We start from the raw sequence: 19,533 nt of genomic DNA on the forward strand, positions 1-19,533 counted from the left end.
GAGGATAATGTAAATAGTAAGGTGGAAAGATTTAATTCTAAAGTAAGAGCTGCTGTTGACATAGTTGCACCTGAAAAGACAGTGAAAAAATCTTCTAGCATTGTTATACCATGGAAGACCCAAAGAGTGTCTGATTTAAAGAGAACATGCCGTAGAGCTGAGCGTCAATGGAGGAAGACTAAACTTACTATCCACCACGAAATATTAAAAGTCAAAATAACAGAATACAATAACACTGTCCGTCTTGAGAGACGCTGCTATTTCTCCAAGATTATAAATAACAATGCTAGTAATCCCAGAGTCTTATTTTCTACAATTGATCGCCTACTAAACCCAGGTAGCTCAAAGGAATGCCTCCTAAGTGCTTCCAGTGAAACCTGTGAGGCTGTCGCTGTATTTTTCAATCAAAAAATGAATGATATTAGAAATAACATAGTATATCCCTCCAACACTAAGGATCCTCCTAAACCCCAGCATCCTGTTATAAACAAATTAAACTCTTTCACTAGGATAGATTTACCTGATTTAAAAAAAATAATCTCTCAATTAAAACCCTCCACCTCGTCCTTGACCCGATACCAACAAGGTTTTTCAAAGAAGTATCAGGCGTGCTAATTGATAATGTTCTTGACATAGTAAATTGTCACTAGATACTGGGGTCTTCCCAGACTGTCTTAAGACTGCTGTAGTTAAACCCCTACTTAAGAAACATAATCTTGACCCTCAGCTCTTGAAAATTTTAGACCCATCTCTAACCTGCCTTTCTTAAGTAAAGTTCTGGAGAAGGCAGTCATTATGCAGTTAAATGACCACCTAAATAAACATGCTATTCTTGATAAATTTCAGTCGGGTTTTAGAACAAATCACAGCACAGAAACTGCACTGTTAAAGTAGTAAATGACTTGCGGGTAAATGCAGACAGAGGCCATTTATCTGTTCTCATCCTCTTAGATCTGAGTGCTGCATTTGACACCATTGATCACAACATTCTTAGAAATCGCCTTAGTCAATGGGTGGGCCTCTCTGGCAGTCTTAAATTGGTTTGAATCCTACCTGACAGGGAGAAAATTTTTGTTAGTTGTGGGAATTACAACTCAAGACACATGATATCCAATATGGTGTTCCACAAGGCTCTATCCTGGGTCCGTTATTCTCAATCTACATGCTTCCGTTAGGTCAGATTATCTCAGGGCACAACGTGAGCTACCACAGCTATGCTGATGACACACAGCTGTACTTATCAATAGCACCTGATGACCCGATTCTATTGATTCACTAACACAATGTCTGACTTGTATCTCAGAATGGATGAATAGTAATTTTCTCAAGTTAAATAAAGAGAAAACTGAAATTTTAGTGATCAGCAATAATGGATACAATGAGGCTATTAGAAATAAACTGGATACATTAGGATTAAAAGTCAAGACGGAGGTAAAAAGCTTAGGGGTGATTGTTGACTGTAATCTGAATTTTAAATCACATATTAATCAGATCATTAGGACAGCATTTTTCACTTAAGAAACATAAGTAAAGTTAGACCTCTTATATCACTGAAAGATGCTGAGAAATTAGTTCACGCGTTTGTTTTCAGTCGACTAGATTACTGTAACGCACTCCTCTCAGGACTACCCAAAAAGATATAAATCGTTTGCAACTAGTGCAGAATGCAGCTGCTAGAATCCTAACTAGGAAAAGAAAATCGAACACATTTCTCCAGTTTTAATGTCACTACACTGGTTACCTGTGTCATTCAGAATTGACTTTAAAATTCTGCTTATGGTTTATAAAGCCTTAAATAATCTCGCCCCATCTTATATATCGGAATGTCTGACACCTTATATTCCAAATCGTAACCTCAGATCCTCAAATGAGTGTCTCCTTAGAATTCCAAGAACAAAACTTAAAAGAAGTGGTGAGGCCCTTCTGCTGCTATGCACCTAAAATCTGGAATAGCCTGCCAATAGGAATTCGCCAGGCTGATACAGTAGAGCACTTTAAAACACTGCTGAAAACACATTACTTTAACATGGCCTTTTATAACTTCATTTTAATTAATTTAACTTAATCCTGATACTCTATATGTTCAATTCCTCAAAATAACTATTCATGGTGGCTCTAAAATCTGTACTGACCCCTACTCTCTTTTCTGTTTCTTTTTCCGGTTTCTTTGTGGTGGTGGCGCACCTACTCAAAGCTTCATGATGCTCCAACAATGATGGACGGATTAAAAGGCAGAAGTCTACGTGACCATCATCATCATCAAGCCCTTCCGTGAGAATCCTAAATCCAAAGAGGACTGTTTCATTTATGTTAGGTAGAATGCCCAGAGGGGACTGGGCGGTCTCATGGTCTGGAATCCCTACAGATTTTATTTTTTCTCCAGCCGTCGGGAGTTTTTTTTGTTTTTTCTGTCCCCCCTGGCCATTGAACCTTACTCTTATTCGATGTTAATTAATGTTGATTTATTTTGTTTTATGATTGTGTCTTTCATTTTTCCATTCTTTAATATGTAAAGCACTTTGAGCTACTGTTTGTATGAAAATGTGCTATATAAATGTTGTTGTTGTTGTTGTTACATGGTAAATGTTTGAAGTGGTAGGTTGGCCAATGAACAGTCTCCAGTGGAGGGAGCACAGAGGATGAACATTATTTACCAGAGATCTCAAAGATGGTGAAGCAAACAACGTGTATAAAATCACTTCAGCTACTTCATGACCTATTTTCTTTTAATTAGAAGCAACTGCACATTACAAGTTGCTTTAAAGGGCAAACAAGTAGATAACAAAAATCATCCCAAAATGAAAAATTCAAATACTATACAAGAAAAATACATGGAAAATACGAAGACTCAAGATGGAATCTAGAAATGCTTGACATCAAATTCGGAATGGGAAACAGACGAATGACTGCCAGCACAGGAGAGTCAATATTAACAAGTTGCTGTATGGTAGCTGGATATAAAAGGTATAAAAGAAATAGATACATCAAAAATGGAAGAATGAAAATTGCAGGAGGCTTCATGTGCAATTTGAATGTTGCAGTCTTATTTTCATGGTGTGCCTGGAAAGGGATTAGAGTTTTCCTAACTGAAGTACCTCAAGACTAGCAGGCATTCTACAAGACAGTGATTGAGCAACATTGACAGGATACAGCTTGAAAACCTCCCAGCATCAACATTCAATAATCATTTATTTAGCCTGTTCCACTAGACAGTAAACTTGAACAAAGACTCAAAATCCACCCCAAACCTCAAAAGTTTAGTAAAATACAGCAAGTCAGAATGTTTCCACAGGCCAAAAACTTCAGCTGTCACCACTGGTTTTTGACAACGTTGGAAAGAAAAAAGAAAAAAAAAAAACAGAATTGTTCTGTTTGTTTTATTAATCAAATTGCACGGACGTGGACTGCATTTCCAAAACTCTTGATAATATAGAAAACAGGTACCAACCCCAAAAAATACATGATTTCCAATATATGCTAACTGTAACATTCATACTTATAATCATTAAAACATAAAACAGAATTGCCCTCCTTTCTTCATGAGAAAAAAAAAACACATTTTTTATTTTTTTGGAAAACACACAAAAACGTAAAACTCAAAACGTCTGTGATTTAGTTAACATAAAAGACAAATGCAAGCTACTGTAAGTGCAACATAAACAAAACTGAAAGTGGCTTGATAGTTCTTAGCACACCTTTCACACTTACTTTTCTCCCCATTTCCATAACAGCATAAACAAATTATTATTGTGCAGACAAAATCAACTTTTGACAGAAACAGAGTAATTATGGTGAAAGTGCAGACAAGCACTGGACCTGCAATAAATTCGAAAACAGGGTCCATTAAAAGAGTCCTCTTTGTTTGCCTTTCCTTCTTAAACTTTATTACCAGTCTGAGACTTTTTACAGAGTTGTACTGTAAGACAAAGCATCAGATTTATTTTTTAATCATTAAATACTATTAGATATTAGCCTGTATTAGAAAAACAAGTTGTTTGGGATGTTTTAGAGTGTATAGATAAATCTACTTATATACAAAATCTTTTTAAATCACAATGTTGATGATGACAATTAGAAGCAGCTTGTGGCATTACAATATCAGACGGTGAGAGACTTAGAAAACCTCTGTACAGTAGATTGGCAAAAATCAGTAAAGAGCTTGCTTCTGAGTGAACAACAAAAAACAGGATACTCACAAAGTACAGGTCGCATCTTTTAAAAGTAGAGCTCAGTAATGGGGTGCAGTACTAGCTATTTTAGAAACAATAGGTCATCTTAGGACAATGGCTCTAGTGAGATGTGCACTTGGATTAACTCTAATGTGCAGTTACCACATTACCTGGCCCTGCATTCAAATGACACAACATGCAAATGAGTACAGAAATGACCATCTCCCAGAAAGAACTGAGGCGCTGACTATCAGCGAGAATACATTTTCCTGAAAAGTTTATTTATATTATCATAGCAACTTTCTAAAGAAACCCCCACCTTGGGAACACATACAGGAGAGTTTGAAAAGTAGGAATCAACTGAAGAAACAAAAGTATCAAATGACAAATAAAAGACCCAACAACCATCACACACACACCAAAAAAAAGAGTTGCATTTGACGTATTCAGACATTGAAAGAAACAAACAAGAAAATGCATGACCCATACATAATGAAGTAGAGTGATCATGCAATGCCAAGCAAGATGTCAAAAAGCTTGTTAGGGAAAGAGGGGAAAAAAAAAAAAAAAAGAAAGAAAAATTAACATTTGCTTATATTTTGCTTTTTTAAGAAAAAAGTACTCTGTAATAAATCTGTACATCCAAATACATCTGGGTTCTACACCTAAAGTTACATTATAATATCAGGTTATATACACATCACTTCCCCATATCCGTACAATGTCAAGTAAAGCCTTCATTCAAACCCAAAGATAAAAAATAAAGGTAAGACTACTTGGAGAGAGGATCACGCCAGACATCCCATTAAAATGATTTGTCACTTCAATCTCTAATAAAAACAATTCAGCTAACAGTTACCTCTGTTTCTAGCTGTACAGTAAACTGTAGTGCACAAACCCCTGCCCGGACCATCACTAAAGTTGCCTTTGGATGGACTGATGGATAGAAAAACTTAAATAAGCAAATGCTCTACAATACAAGAATGAATCGGAACATAAATAAGAAGTGAGAAATGGCATTGGTCCAGTTATAGTTAAAGCTGGACGATCTTAAATGCACAGAGTACTTTTTATAATCTCAGATGGATGTTGCTATCATGTTTAAGCAGTACCCAGTGTTGATACATTAAAAAAAGCACATTAACAACTGCTACAAAAACTAAAATTTGTGGTTTTCTGGATAACCGGACACAGTAAAAACACCAGAAGAACTCCAGATCATCTACTTCAGGCAACCAAGTTCCCCCAGTTTCTTACATAACAGAACAAATGCTTTCAATAAACTTTTTGTCCTCTTCACTGAAGAGAGCTACACTAATCATCAGTAATGAGCTTGGGGGTTTCCTCTTTTTGGATAGAGGGTGGGGGATAGCAATGTATTGAAATAACGCCTACTGTTTATAATACAAGCATCCGCTCATGACACGTTGGCGACAGCAGTCAATAAGAACTTAATATCGATGAATACAGATGTCTCTTGTAATCCATCTGCAACATGGAGGTCCACACAACAGCCTGTAATAGAGCCACATTTCTTGCAGAATAACTTGTGCAAGTTCCAGCCCCTTGCGAGAAGCAGACAATGATCCCAAGTCCCCAGTACTGTTGTATCTTCTAGTCAATCTTCACATTTGTGTATATTTTCCTAACAAAGGCACTTGTTCCCATGTAACCAACAGCACCTGCAAAAAACAGAATTGCCAGTTGCGTGAAACACATTAAATAAAGATGAACATTATTGAAGGATACGTGAAAGGTAAAAATAGAACTAAACAAAAATCAGGGCCCACTCAATTTGAGTAGTAGATGTTTACATTACTATAAGTTCATTTTTCCAATTGACAAATGGTAGCTATAGTTACAGTTTGCAAAAGACCTATAGGTGTGTCAGAAAGAGGTCCACAAAGTAGTTATTTAAAGTTGACCAAACAAACATGTGGACAGGAAGAACATGCAAAAATACCTTTTGGCTTTCCTTTAAAATACCCACAGAATTTGAAAAGTGTAGAAAGATGTATATATCAGAGTTGGGTAATTTTTTGCAGTATGATGTGAAAAAGGTTTAAGAATATGTAGACTTTGAAAAAGGTGTTAGGTAGTGTGCATGAGGCCCAGTGAACAGGTGGTTGAATTGAGAATGAGGTGGCAAGGTGGAAAAGAACCAGCAAATCCTTAGGGCAGAAAGACTACTTCACACTGGCAAAGACAAAGTATTTTGTCATGCTAGCAGGGAACAGCAACTACCCCTAATGGTAAGCCTTCTTACTGTAAATGATGTGCTAAAAAGGCTGCTGAACAGTGGCCAATGAGATAGAAAGTGACATGTGCTCCAAGTACAAGATTCTCCAATATGACTGTGCAGTGGTGACCCTGCAGGTGCCAGAAATACATGGCCCACTTTAGAGAAAGAGGTGCCACAGAAGGCTTTCGGGATGATAAAGACATCCTTGTCATCAAAAAGCAGCACAGATCAAAGACTAAGTTGCCCCTTTTCTTGGGGATGTGCCTCCATTAAGGAAACTGAACGCTCAGGGCAAAGGATGCTAGATACCAATAGAAGGAGCTCTAGCCTAGCATCCCTATTGCAAAAGTAATTCAACACATTAGATTAGACTAACTTTTATCAGTCCCAAGGGGAAATTCACATGCATACAGCAACAGAAAAATAAGAACAAGGATATAGATAATCCATCATGTAACTCTTAAGTACAATTAGAACATGCCCTAGGTTGGGGTTTAATACATTTTATTTATATACCTGAAACCTTTATCCCAGGTGACTTGTTCTTCCAATTGGAGTACAGGTATTTGATGCGACTTGCTCATTGTCACACAGTGTCTGTAACGGGATTTGAACCCGCAACCTCAGTGTTTAAAGTCCACGGCCAAAAGCCTTAACTACAAAACCACACTGCCTAATTTTTGGCTATGAGCCTGCATTCACCTCTCTGGTGGAAGAAAGAGGGAGTATATATGTCCTTCACCATCATTATTACGATTATTTATTTCGAGATCTCTTTTATTAGTAAATTCATTTTGTTGGTAAATTAGTACTGGTTTCCCCCACTTTGTGAATGTAATCTTTTCGTGAAAACCCCTTTGTAAGGTGGATTTTCATAAAGTGAACACAAAATTAACATTCATTTATATGAAAAAATATGTTAAGGGTTTCTTAGCCCCAGAAAAAACGAACACATTTTCTCTCAAAACAAATCCCAATGGAACTGTTAACTACAAAATGTTTCCATGCTGCAACAATAAACAGGGACCAAACAGTTCATTTTAATGTCACAGTCTATTAAAATTCAAGGTATGGTAGCTATTTCAGATAAGAAAGACAGAGGTTTTGAGTTAAGGTGGGCAGATCGTGGTGCCATAGAGTGTTGACATGTATGTTAATAAGTAACAATAATAATTTCACTGTACTCTGTACATGTGACAAAATAGACCCAATAAACCTATATTGCACTAGGTGATACAGGAATGGAGTCTGTGAGTGCTTTGTGATACTGAAGGCAGATAAATGTGACAGAAATCTGACATACAAGGACAATAACTTGCACAGGTGGGCCAAAAGTGCGACTGAACGCTTTGCTGATTAATCTCAGTTTATTTGCTGCTTTGGGTGGTTAAGTTGATCATCCCAATGTCGTACAGGGAGATTCACTCAAAAGAGGGCCGAATATTCTGTAATAACTCTCGCTAGGATGAAGCAATCAGAGTGAAACAATGTGCAATATGTTCCTCAGCATACGGAACTTCAAACACGCTGGGATGCCCCAGGTAGGCGCTGGACAGCCGTCGTGACATTTAACCTCGCTCCGTTTGCATCTTTTGGGTGCATACCGCCTGATCAGCGCGTCTTCATGGTGCGAACCAAGTGGGTCACAAATTCATTTAAGCGATGTCAGAATAAACTGGATGATCGTGAATTAACGGAAGGTTACTTCCAGCAAAATGGAGAAACGTGTCACACATCAGCAAGGAGCATGGCAGAAACTGAGTCCTTCTTTGGCAACAGGGTAATTTCAAAGGCACTTTGGCCACCACGGTTACCAGATCTGACACCACAAGACTTCTTCCTTTGGGGTAACCTCAAAGGTAAACTCTAACGGAAAACAAGCCTCGCACTGTGTAAGATTCAAAGCAAAACATCCACGTGAAATTGCTGCTATTACCCCACGAGACACTTGTACGTTCAGGAAAATGGAGCTCTGCATCGAAATGTGTCTTTCAGAAAATGAAAACCACTTCTAGCAATGCATGTAATGCAATCGACTACACATACGTCAAGGTATAGAGCGTATTTTTTTGGTTCAGATTGCTTCATCCTAACGGAAGTTACAAAAGAATATTCAGGGGCTCTTTCAAGTGAATCTCCCTGTATTTTCTTTATATAACAATTCTATTTTTGTGCACTTCTGCCTCTCTGTCACAAAACATACATCCTGTGTATTTTACAATATCAAAAGTTTTCTAACAATAAATTTACAAAATCAGGCAATCACCAGCCAAGTTATTTCTCACCAAGTGTACACATTCACATCCTGAAACACAAAACCCTTGTAAAACAAAAGCATGCACGTGTACAAAAGCAAGTAAACAGATCAAGAGTACTCATCACCACAAACAGTTATTTCAAAAGGTAGCTCTCATCCTTCACAGAAAATGAAACAACCGTCTTTAATGCAGCTGTACTTACTTACTTTAATTTGTGGAAGCACCTATAGAAAAGCTACACAACTAAAGCTCATGAAAAGAACATCTATCTAAATTTGACTTTCTTTCATGTTGAGCTGCTGTGCAATTAAAAGCATGAGGGATTAGAGCCAGCAACACTACCATAGGCTGTCAAGTGAAAAGCTTAAATTAATAGCAGGTACTGTAAACTCTGATGTGGCAACACAACGGGGGCTCCCAGCAAGCCCAGAGGGCAACATTCAAACAGAAGCACACTCCTTACACTCTCCACATGGAATATTTAAAAGTTTTCTTTACTCTGGTAACAGCCAACCAGTTATCTGCTTCCTTTCTGAAAAGCAAATCAAGGGTGTCACTCAATTATCCAGTACTGATATTTACACTAAAGAACTTTAACTTGTTAAAACAGAATTTCATTCCACTAGTTTGTCTATAAAAAATAGCCGAGGAATTAAGTAAATTTACAGAGGCACACTCTGGAAATATACATTTAATTTACATGAAATTGTCAAATTTTCAGTAGCAGCAAATGTTTTTCAAAGAATAACAAAACTGCAGGGGCTTCAAATTGCAATGAAATGTGCAACAATCCTCAAACAATTTTATTTTGCCAAAAAGATTAAAAAAAAAAAATTTTAAAAGGTGATCCAAGGACAAAAATATATCTAAAAAAAAAAAACTAAGTACAAGTGCTTCCATCACTGCTTCTTATACAGCAGGCTTTCCAGTTTACAACAGTTAGTGTCACACTATTCTCCTGAATAGTCAAAAATATTGTACTGAAGGATTCTCTGGCACCAATCTTAAAAATCTGGGACATAACAACAATAGTTCCTCCATCCCCCAGTTTTTCCTGCCTACAAGTTAATAGGAGTTTGAACGAAGGTTCAATCCACAGAATGCCGGGTTTCTCTACATAATTGGTTTTTAAAGTTTTAAAATTGTTACATTTATATGATTATCGCATTATGAGCGAGTATGGCCACCATGCAGACTGCACATATTGAGCTTGGCAAACAACAAGCATGTTTTACAGCTAAAAGTATGGTAAAGATTATGAAGAATACATGTGGAAAAACGTTATTAATGTATATAATTATATTTAAATTTAGGCTCAGAAGGACTGAAAAAAAGCTATGAAAGCTACACACACACACACACACAGCCATAACTCACAAAGCAAACTACAATGGATTAGAAAATAAAGCAATTGGCTTTACAGAATAATGTGTTCTTGTTTATACATTTTAAGCTTACACCTTTAAATTCTATTGTGGCCTATGCACATACTATAAAATATAGGTAACAGTTACCTACTGTGATATCATAACCTGAATCCATTTTCCTTACAAGTTCAACATGCTGGTTGTAAACCATTTTATTCACAATTTAAGTTTCCCGTTTTAAATTAAAAGAACATACTCACCACACATTATACCCAATGCAGTGCTGAAAACTGCCATGTATCCAAAGTAGAAGGATGTCTGAAATAGGCCATACATCCTAGACAGAAATCATTGAATAATCAGGGTCACAGAGCAGCTCTTTGATAGTACAGAGTTGAAAGACAGGGTCTTTAAAAATTAACATGCAGCTACCTAAGAAACATCCTGACAATGGGAGATAATACACAATGCAACCATGTTTTCTTACCTGTCTGCTTAGTCAAGGCTCAATTCTTAAACTCCTTCATATTTTTCCACTTTTTTTTTGTTGATTATTTTTGCCGATAGGTTCGGCTATCAGTGCTGAATACATTTACATTTGTCAACTATAATTAAACTGTAATTCTGTTCATTGATTGGAAAAAGCTTTTTGAATGCCAATCAATATATGTATATTTTATTAGAGTGAGGAGAGAAACAAGTCTTTCCAAAGCAAGCAAAAACAGTACAGCAAGGTACACTAATTTACGTACAGTATTAGTATCAAAGTTAAATCCCACATAAGTACTGATATTCATAAAAAGTTAATAAACCAGAAAAAACAGAATGAACTGAACCATAGTCCCTATCAGTAGAGCAGGATAAGAATCAATTAGAAGCAAACCTCTTACAAAGGTTATGTGAAATGCACATAAAGGGGAAGAACATTAGGTGCAACATGAACCTCATAACTTTGGTTCTAGGAAAATCACAGCCATAAAAATCATGCTACAGCCCGTAAAATGTGACTTTTACTGTGAAATCAAGCTATGTCTCTGAAATGCAATGCTTTGAAGAGTATTTAATCTTCACCCTTTTAATTCACCTCATTTCATAACCAAGGATTATAAAGAGTAAATGGTGTAACACAATACAAAATTAAATAATTGAAGTGTGATTATTTTTAAAGCATTCATTCCCCAGGGTCAGTACAAATTGTAATGTTTTCTCATAATTCTATATTAACTTGCCCGGTCAATTTTAAATGTAGTTCTGGCTGTGTCATGGTAGCTGGTAAATGGTAACTAACAACAGCTTTGAGGTTGTGTTGCATATTTTTCCAAGTGATTAAAGTAAAAATGATGGATAGGCCACTGAGCTATTTACCTTGTTTGATTTAAAACAATGGAACATTTCCCTAGCTGTGTGCAAATTTAGGCTTGCAGTTGCAATGGGGATTCATATTTTGAATCTGGTGGCTGTGTTTTCTGACATTTTGTAAATAGTTGAAAAATGTTTTTGGATTTTTTTCACCTAATTTTCCATTATGTTTAAAGCTTTGAAGGTCAGTTATAAGTAATACTAATGTAAATTCAAACTTTTAAATGATCAACCCCTATGAGTGTAACACATTTCAAAACACAGTATACAATATTCAGTTTAAGCATGTTGTTCTTATTCTTTGTGAATCACCAACATATGATTATTTATAATATTGAATGAAGCTTAGTAAATGACATTTGTGTAATGACTAATCTGTTATTTTTTCACATTGTCCTCAATTACAAGTTTTACTTTGTAAAAGATACAAAAATACTGCTAAAATAAAACTGTACTTAAGGCCAAGAAGCTTTGAGTGCTAAAGCCATATATGCTTAATTCATTTAAAAGAGAAATATTAATTTTAATAACTTAAAAACATTAATCCCATTCCAACCAAAACCATCTATTTATAGTATGATTGTAAAAAAAATAGTGATTTCAGTTTATTACAACAAATTATGTAAAATATATAGAAATTTACAACAGAATTTATGCTATTTTTTTCCAAGGCTCAAGTTCGTTTAAAATATAACAAAGCCTGTTGAAAAAGGATTGCTTGAATAAAAACTAGGGGCGGCACGGTGGTACAGTGGGTAGCGCTACTGCCTCGCAGTTAGGAGACCCGGGTTCACTTCCCAGAGTTTGCATGTTCTCCCTGTGTCTGCGTGGGTTTCCTCCCACAGTACAAAGAAACGCAGGATAGGTGCATTGGTGTTTCTAAATTGTCCCTGGTGTGTGTGTGCCCTGCGGTGGGCTGACACCCTGCCCGGGGTTTGTTTCCTGCCTTGCGCCCTGTGTTGGCTGGGATTGGCTCCAGCAGACCCCCGTGACCATGTAGTTAGGATATAGCGGGTTGGATAATGGATGAATAAAAACTATTTGCATTTAAAACCCTGTCATTATCTGATAATGTCTTATCAGAATGCCTGAAGACAATGGACTACATTATTGGGTGTAAAGCTAGTAGCCTGTGTGGTATTACATGCCCAAGGCAATTACACCACAACACTATCAGGCAAATACAGAGGAGTCTTTAGATTAGCCTACATGCTAACTAGGATGTCAAAAATTCTGAGAGTTATGTGCCAGTGTACAATATTTGCTTTTTTAATTTTATTAATATTTTCACGTTTTTGTTTGTAGTGCATCGGTAAAGCATGAAATTCTTATGACTTTTGCACAGCTTGTTAAAAATTGTTTGTGAAAACTGAAGCTTAAATACGAATGCAATGCTAGAAACTACAGGCCTTCGCAGAATGCAGTTCTCTGCAAATAGAAACTGAAATCTTTAAATTCTGCTGACTCTTTATCATGATTTATTTATCAGATGTCATAATTCAAAGCAGCATAAAAAAACGTCTAAAATGAATGCTACTAAGAAACTAGTACGTTAACTAACAATACAGAACAAAAAGCATGCAAAGTGTAAGCTTTAGGTGAATACAAGGGTCAACTGATCACCTCATTGGAAGTTGGATTCAAATTGAAGAGCGTAGGATGGACAGACCTGGGAGCCTGAAGCAGCTCCGAGCATATCCCACTTGGTGGAGACCCTGTGGCAGAACAGGGCACACTGGAGAGACTTTATCTCTCAGTTGGAATCTATAGCTGAGAACAGGAAGGTCTGGGCTAACCTGCTTGACCTACTGCTATCATGGACCCCCAACAAGGGCTCTCATTTATAAAGCTACTTTGAGCCTCTCTTTGTGCTTTTTAAGAGGTCCAATGCTGCATATTTACACTGAAGAACTTTGTTTTTTTCATCAGTTTAGACTACCTGTTGTCACTTCTCAAGGAACTGGCAGACAGGTCAGGAACATCTTAGCCTAGCATCGCTCCTTCATGCTCTCTGTGCTAAATGCTTTTAATAGACAAAGTGCTACATCTAGTTTTCATACAGTGTGGGTGCACAGAAATGTAATATGTTACCAACATAAAAAGGCATTTTCCACCAGTGTCCATTTTCCTAACGTAATTACAGCACTTTATTGCACTCATGTTGCATAAAGGGCACCTAAGGAGAATAAAGCTGCTTTTGTTAACCATAAGTTATATTCTACTAACATGCAAGTTATCTCTAATGCCATGATAAACCAGCAGTGGTCAGGACTGCTCTGGCATAAAGAGACCATTTGCAGATAGAAATCAGAATGTGTAGACGTGTTTGCTGGTGACTAACAATCCACTTTGTTGCCACAGATTGGACCTTTTTCTTTTAAGGCATGGTGTGGCTGGAGCTTATGATATTTACAGAAGCAGTAAAATGTTGTGATTCAATATTTTTGAGCTTGTTGCTGACCCCCATGCTTAGGCCACCAAATAAAGGTTCTTTGCATGGATCTAATTTAGAGACAAGAACTTCTATCACTCACTATCACATGCGTCATGTGGCTGCATTACCAGCCAATAAAGGACTGCTGTATCGTGACTGCATATGTATGAGGTTGATTGGCACGGTTCATACATGGATGTTTCTGGGTAGAACCAGGTGGGGTTTGAGGTGCATTCACGGACGCATATTTACAAGATGACTGCAATTCATAGAGGGTAAATTGCAAAGAAATGTGTGTACACCAGGTTTCACAAAGCTGATTTTTTTTTTTTTTGCCGTATACATTTTCCTGTTTTGTTTTTTTTTGCCATACATGTATTTTCACACTCAAAATCACGCAAAGTTTTGGAAATGAGGTCCCAGGAGAAGTGGTTTCAAATGATGATATGAGATATGTCTGTGGTAATACAATGCAGAAATTCCAGCACTAACTAAACAGCTCATTTACATTTGAAATTTTCATTTTTGTTCTCGCAGTCCTACTACATACAGTGTGCATTATATAGTTAGTCTTTAAATAACACAGATATATTTCCCACTGAAACTTTAATTAACAAGCAGCTCTGGTCAATTATTTGGTGGATAGGTCAAACCCTCTCAGATACATGTAATGGTAAGCAGTGCAATCATCGTCATCACTGGATAAACAGCTATGTTCTAGGTTTACACTACATCACTACCCTTTCTGCTGCTCTGACCACTATAGACCTTAATCATATATCCACACCTAACTTTTTCAATGCTTGCCTCAACACCTTTTCCAGCAATCTGCCAAACACCTTTTCCAAACCTAGAAATGCATTATACAACTTCTTTTCCTTAACTTGATGCTTCCCAGCATTTGTCCAACAAAAAGGCATCATCTGGTCTACCCTTCACATTCTCAAAACTGTATTTTGCCAACTTTCACATAATCCCTCATTCTTTTTTTCAGCATTCTGATCCAACTGTATTGTTTGCTCCAAAAGCTTGATTATTTGATATGACCCAAGCTGAAATTGATTGCTATTTCCTTCTTATACTGTAATGAACACACTTCTTTTCCACTCTTCAGGAATTCTACTTTCACACACATGTTGCACAGGTCACTCGGCCAACCAACTTAAGGGCCTTCTACTTTCTTTAACATTTATGTCACAAGTACAGCTGGGCCTGTTGCTTTACTTTCCTTCATCTTTTTCAGTATTTTCACAACATACTCTCACCTCTGCTTTACCAATACTTTGCATCTCTTTCTTACAGATCACCCAATCAACCCCCAAGTTTGGTTTCTGTTTTTAACATGTCCTGTTTTCCTCAATTATCATCTCAATGTCAGCATTTCACAACAGCGTTTTTTCTTGTCTGTCTTGTTGACTCCCTGACCGGACTCAATACTTCGTGTGTTGTTTTCATAACTTTCCATTTGACCATACATTTTTCACTCTTGATAGCAAGATTTCAGAAAATGTACTTTTCACTCTTAAGCTGAATATATTTTCCTTTCTTTAGCTTGTGTAATGATGTAATATTTACTCTATTTTTCCTTAGCTTAATTTAACCAAAGAAATTATTTTTGCATTTATCCACAATTTATTTATTCTGATTTTGTGCATTATACAGATGCCACATTTCTGTTATCCAGCAATCCTCTGATCTTTTTTATATTGCCTCTTTTTTTGATAAACAGATGCTGTAAGGTCTTCTCATAGACTTCTATCTGCAAGAGGTTTCTCTTCCTTCCTGACTCCATTTATTTTTTTCTTAATGATTTAAATTCTCTCCAAACATTAGATTTTTGTTTCCTTAGATTTAACCCTTTCCAACAATAACTCCTATTAATAACTCTCCTATTTAGTTGGGCTCAAGTGACCTAACCCCCACCTAAACCAACCCCACCTAACTACTCCTTTAGCTTGTTTAATTCAAGTTTATGAGCTGCAGAAAACTAGATTAAGATCCTTGCCTTTAACCCATCAGCAGACAATTAAGGTCATTATCCATCCTTTCTCCATTTTGTCAAAAATTAAATGTAATTTTTCTTAAACACTAGCAAAGCAGACAATTTTAGTATTTTTTAGCTGTGTACTTTTATTGTGTGAGCTGCCTCATGTCAAGATGAACATTCACTGTTTCGATTATTTTTTTCTTATTTTAGGCATAATTATGATTATGGGAGATACTAAATGATTTCAAAGTAATTTAATTATTATTATTCTTTTTTAAATTAACATTGCACATTACCAAAGCTTTCTGGCCTTAAATACTTCTTAATTTTAACATTTTCAAACCTTTCACAAACCGAAAAAGCATAACTGTTGCAAGTGTACAAAAATGATTTGTGCATTTCAGATGAAGCACAGGTGAGAACAAGATAAATACAGGACAAAAATGATCCTTAAGACATTAGAAAGAGGCATTTCAAGAATGTTTAAATGTGCTCATGAAAAGCCATTAATATATGTATCTACCTGAAAAACAGTACAATTTATGAAACTAATATACGGGGCAATGTGAGATGAATTGATTTACTTTGAAAACACAGTCACGTTCACATAAATTGTCAGAGGAACTCAATCAGCAACTTTCTGTTTTAGATCATTTTAACATGACAATGGCATAATTCTAAAAACAAAAAAAATGAAAAAACACTAATTAAAAAGGCACTAATTATGATGATGGCTGACTTACTATTTTTAAAACTTGGGCAGAATTTACTCATTAAGACATACACATCAAAAGAAGGTCTGTGCACCAAAACAAAACATTTTTCTTTTTTACATTCATCCATTCGTTTCCAGAAACCTAGAATTTTGGGGAGGAAGAACCTATCCATGCAGAAATAGGCTCAAGAACCAATCCTGTATTAGCAGCCACTTTATAATGGGTTACATTAATCATTATTTTACAACTAATAAGAGGACAACAGCAAGGGACACTTACTTTGTTTTGAAGAAATAGTAGTAGAAAGAATACATGTAAACATAGACTGCTGTTGATGCTGCAGACAAAAAGCTTGTCCATTGCCTATTGATGAAAAAGAAAAAAAAAAAAAAGATAAAAGCAATAGGAAAAAGAAACATCCAAGCATACATAAAATGCAAAGTGGATATTTTGCTGGAGTTAGAGGCAAATTTAAAATGCCTCCTGTACTTTCATCAGGGCAACATGAAGTAAAACACAAACTCCAAACAAATTCAGCTAAGAGGTCTTACAGTAGCACTACAGTACTTGCATTATTTGTGTAGTGGAAAGTTTAGGTGAGCAAGAGTACTGGAGGATGTCACTTTCACATTCTTACACTGCTTGTGAAACAAAACAAGAATGTAGGGAGAAGCATGTCTTATTGAGCTGTGGATGGGACACAGCCACATTACAGGAGGTTTCTCTCTCCACCATGAATTCAAGACTGCATAGTACTTTATGAGGTGGCCTTCTTATGCCATACAGAACGCATCACCATGTGCTCTTTTAATTTCTGCCTTAGTTTACTCTTTATCACCACCAGTTGCCATAAAGATGAATATGTACAAGATACATTTGTGTAAGTTAACTGTTTATTGTAATGGTATGGGCCAGATCATTCTCTTTCTAGAGACAATCATAAGATAAAAATTAAAAAAAATGTGTGAATTGCTGAAAAATTCTGCAATGTTAAGCATATGGAATAAAACGAAAGAGGGACACCAGAAATTTATCAAATAAGCCCAAGATCATATGTCAGTACAGTTATGTACCTAACAACACATTATTAATATATTTTTTTAATTCTTCATGCACCTTATCCACCTAGGACAATAAGAAGAAAAACAACTTACCACCTATAGTCTTCGGCATTGAGCAGGAAGTAGGTGCACACAATGGTCACACATACTGTCACAATACAGAGGATTACAAGCACTAGCATCATGAAGCCATATACATAATATATCTTGTATGCCCAGAAAGAGGTAAAGATGAAATACCTAAAATGAAAAGTTTCTCATCAACATTTGTCACTACTTCTCATGAATATATACTATCAGTAAATCATTGTCTAAAAGAATACAATATGAAACCAAAAATAAAACTTACATCTCAATGAAAATGGAGCCAAATGGAAGAATTCCACCAAGACAAACAATGACAGCAGGCTCCATAAACCTGACATGGAAATTAAACAGATTAGATTAGTAAGCCTAAAGTCCTGAAAGCTATTCAAAGTGTGAAAAACACAAGAAATCCATGAAGTTCTTACAATGTCAAAGGCAGCTGAGTGACATCTAAATTTAACAGTTTTTTGCTGTATTGTAATTTGATTATCCACTCAACAGGTGGAGATTAGTAAATTTAGTGATCCATAAATTATAAAACACTCATTAATGTTTTCAGCCCTTAAATTTTAGCCCAAGTTATCAGTGAAGACTTAACTTCATATTAAAAGTGAAAGAATGCTCGGACAAATACCAAGAAAGAATATTTTCTTTCAACCTCCTTCCTCCATTATACCAGAATGGCTCAGCTTTTAAAAACTACTGTAGAGTCTTCTCAAAGTGAGATTAATAAACATAATACTGATTATACTTTATTGTTTCCAATGCACTGTTTCTTTCTCCCTCTGGGACCTCTGGGTTCCTTCTACACCCAAAGACAATGCCATTAATTAAAGTACATTGGTCTCATTGCGAAAGACTGTGTGCACAAGTTAGCCTGGTAATGGACTGGCATACTTTCTGTGCTGCAGCAATTGCTGCTACCTTGATCCAGGAAAAATAAGCAAAACAGTGTTATCTTCAGGTCCTTATCTTCATTTTACTGCTCATCAATGGCCAGTTTTCATACAAATCTTCCCATTAAAATCAGATGAAACATCATTAATCACATGTAATTTTTTTTTTTTAAATTAGCTTAAAAGTTTTTTTTTGGTTTTTTTTTTACTACTAATATTTAACAAGTTTTCACTAGTCAATTTCTAGTTTATTATAGGTTACTATACTTTAAGGATATAAAAAGGACTACCAGTAAATATAAAGGTTAAAATTACATTTTTTTTTTTAAAGTCAAAGTAGCAACCCATGTAGACTTGCTGTACATTAAAGATATTGTCTACTGTAATTCTCTTAAGAGATAAAATATAAATCCTGGTCCCTAAAGGTAAACCAGAAAAACTTGTCCTTGTTGAAATGCATAAATGAACACGGGATATTAAAAACAATATTCACTGTTGACAATATATTTTGATAGGGATTTATTTTGTGTGTTGCCAATAATATGGAAAAATAAAACTGCTTGGTAAACTACTAATATAATACCTTACTGCATTTACATTGTATAGGACCGTCTGCAAACTATTCTTTAGGTTATCATCTCTGAATGAGCAATGGTAAACTATAGATTAGCCCTTACAGGCACTGCAACAATAGAACAATTTAGAATCTATTTTGGAATGCTAGTATAAAAGGGGCTAAAGTGTATGAAATATCTGCTCAACCATCCAGTAAGAGTATCATGGTTTCTAATGGAGTGATCATATTGCAGATAAGCATTTTGTCTGAGTATCTCTCTCTAAAACTACTTTCACACATGCAGGCCATCCCAGTAATTTACTGATAAACACAAAGGTCAAGTGCATGTGTGAATAAAGTCAAGTCAAGATTCACAGGAAAGTTGAATCAGTAACTTTCCA

At 36.0% G+C, this 19,533-nt stretch overlaps 1 protein-coding gene across 1 annotated transcript in view; it reads right to left on the reverse strand.

Annotated features, from left to right (window-relative positions):
• Positions 1-3,362: 3,362 nt before the first annotated feature.
• tm9sf3 (transmembrane 9 superfamily member 3) overlaps positions 3,363-19,533 on the reverse strand; it is a 114,632-nt gene continuing 98,461 nt past the window's right edge. Inside the window, exons 11-15 of the mRNA XM_039737321.1 lie at positions 17,943-18,011; positions 17,687-17,833; positions 16,812-16,895; positions 10,297-10,373; positions 3,363-5,851 (exon numbers count right to left, since the gene is read on the reverse strand). Coding sequence (XP_039593255.1) covers positions 5,784-5,851; positions 10,297-10,373; positions 16,812-16,895; positions 17,687-17,833; positions 17,943-18,011 — 445 coding nt within the window. The 3' untranslated portion in view covers positions 3,363-5,783. The remainder of the gene's footprint in view (positions 5,852-10,296; positions 10,374-16,811; positions 16,896-17,686; positions 17,834-17,942; positions 18,012-19,533) is intronic.

Source organism: Polypterus senegalus, chromosome 1 (genome assembly GCF_016835505.1).
Source record: "Polypterus senegalus isolate Bchr_013 chromosome 1, ASM1683550v1, whole genome shotgun sequence".
NCBI lineage: Eukaryota > Metazoa > Chordata > Cladistia > Polypteriformes > Polypteridae > Polypterus > Polypterus senegalus.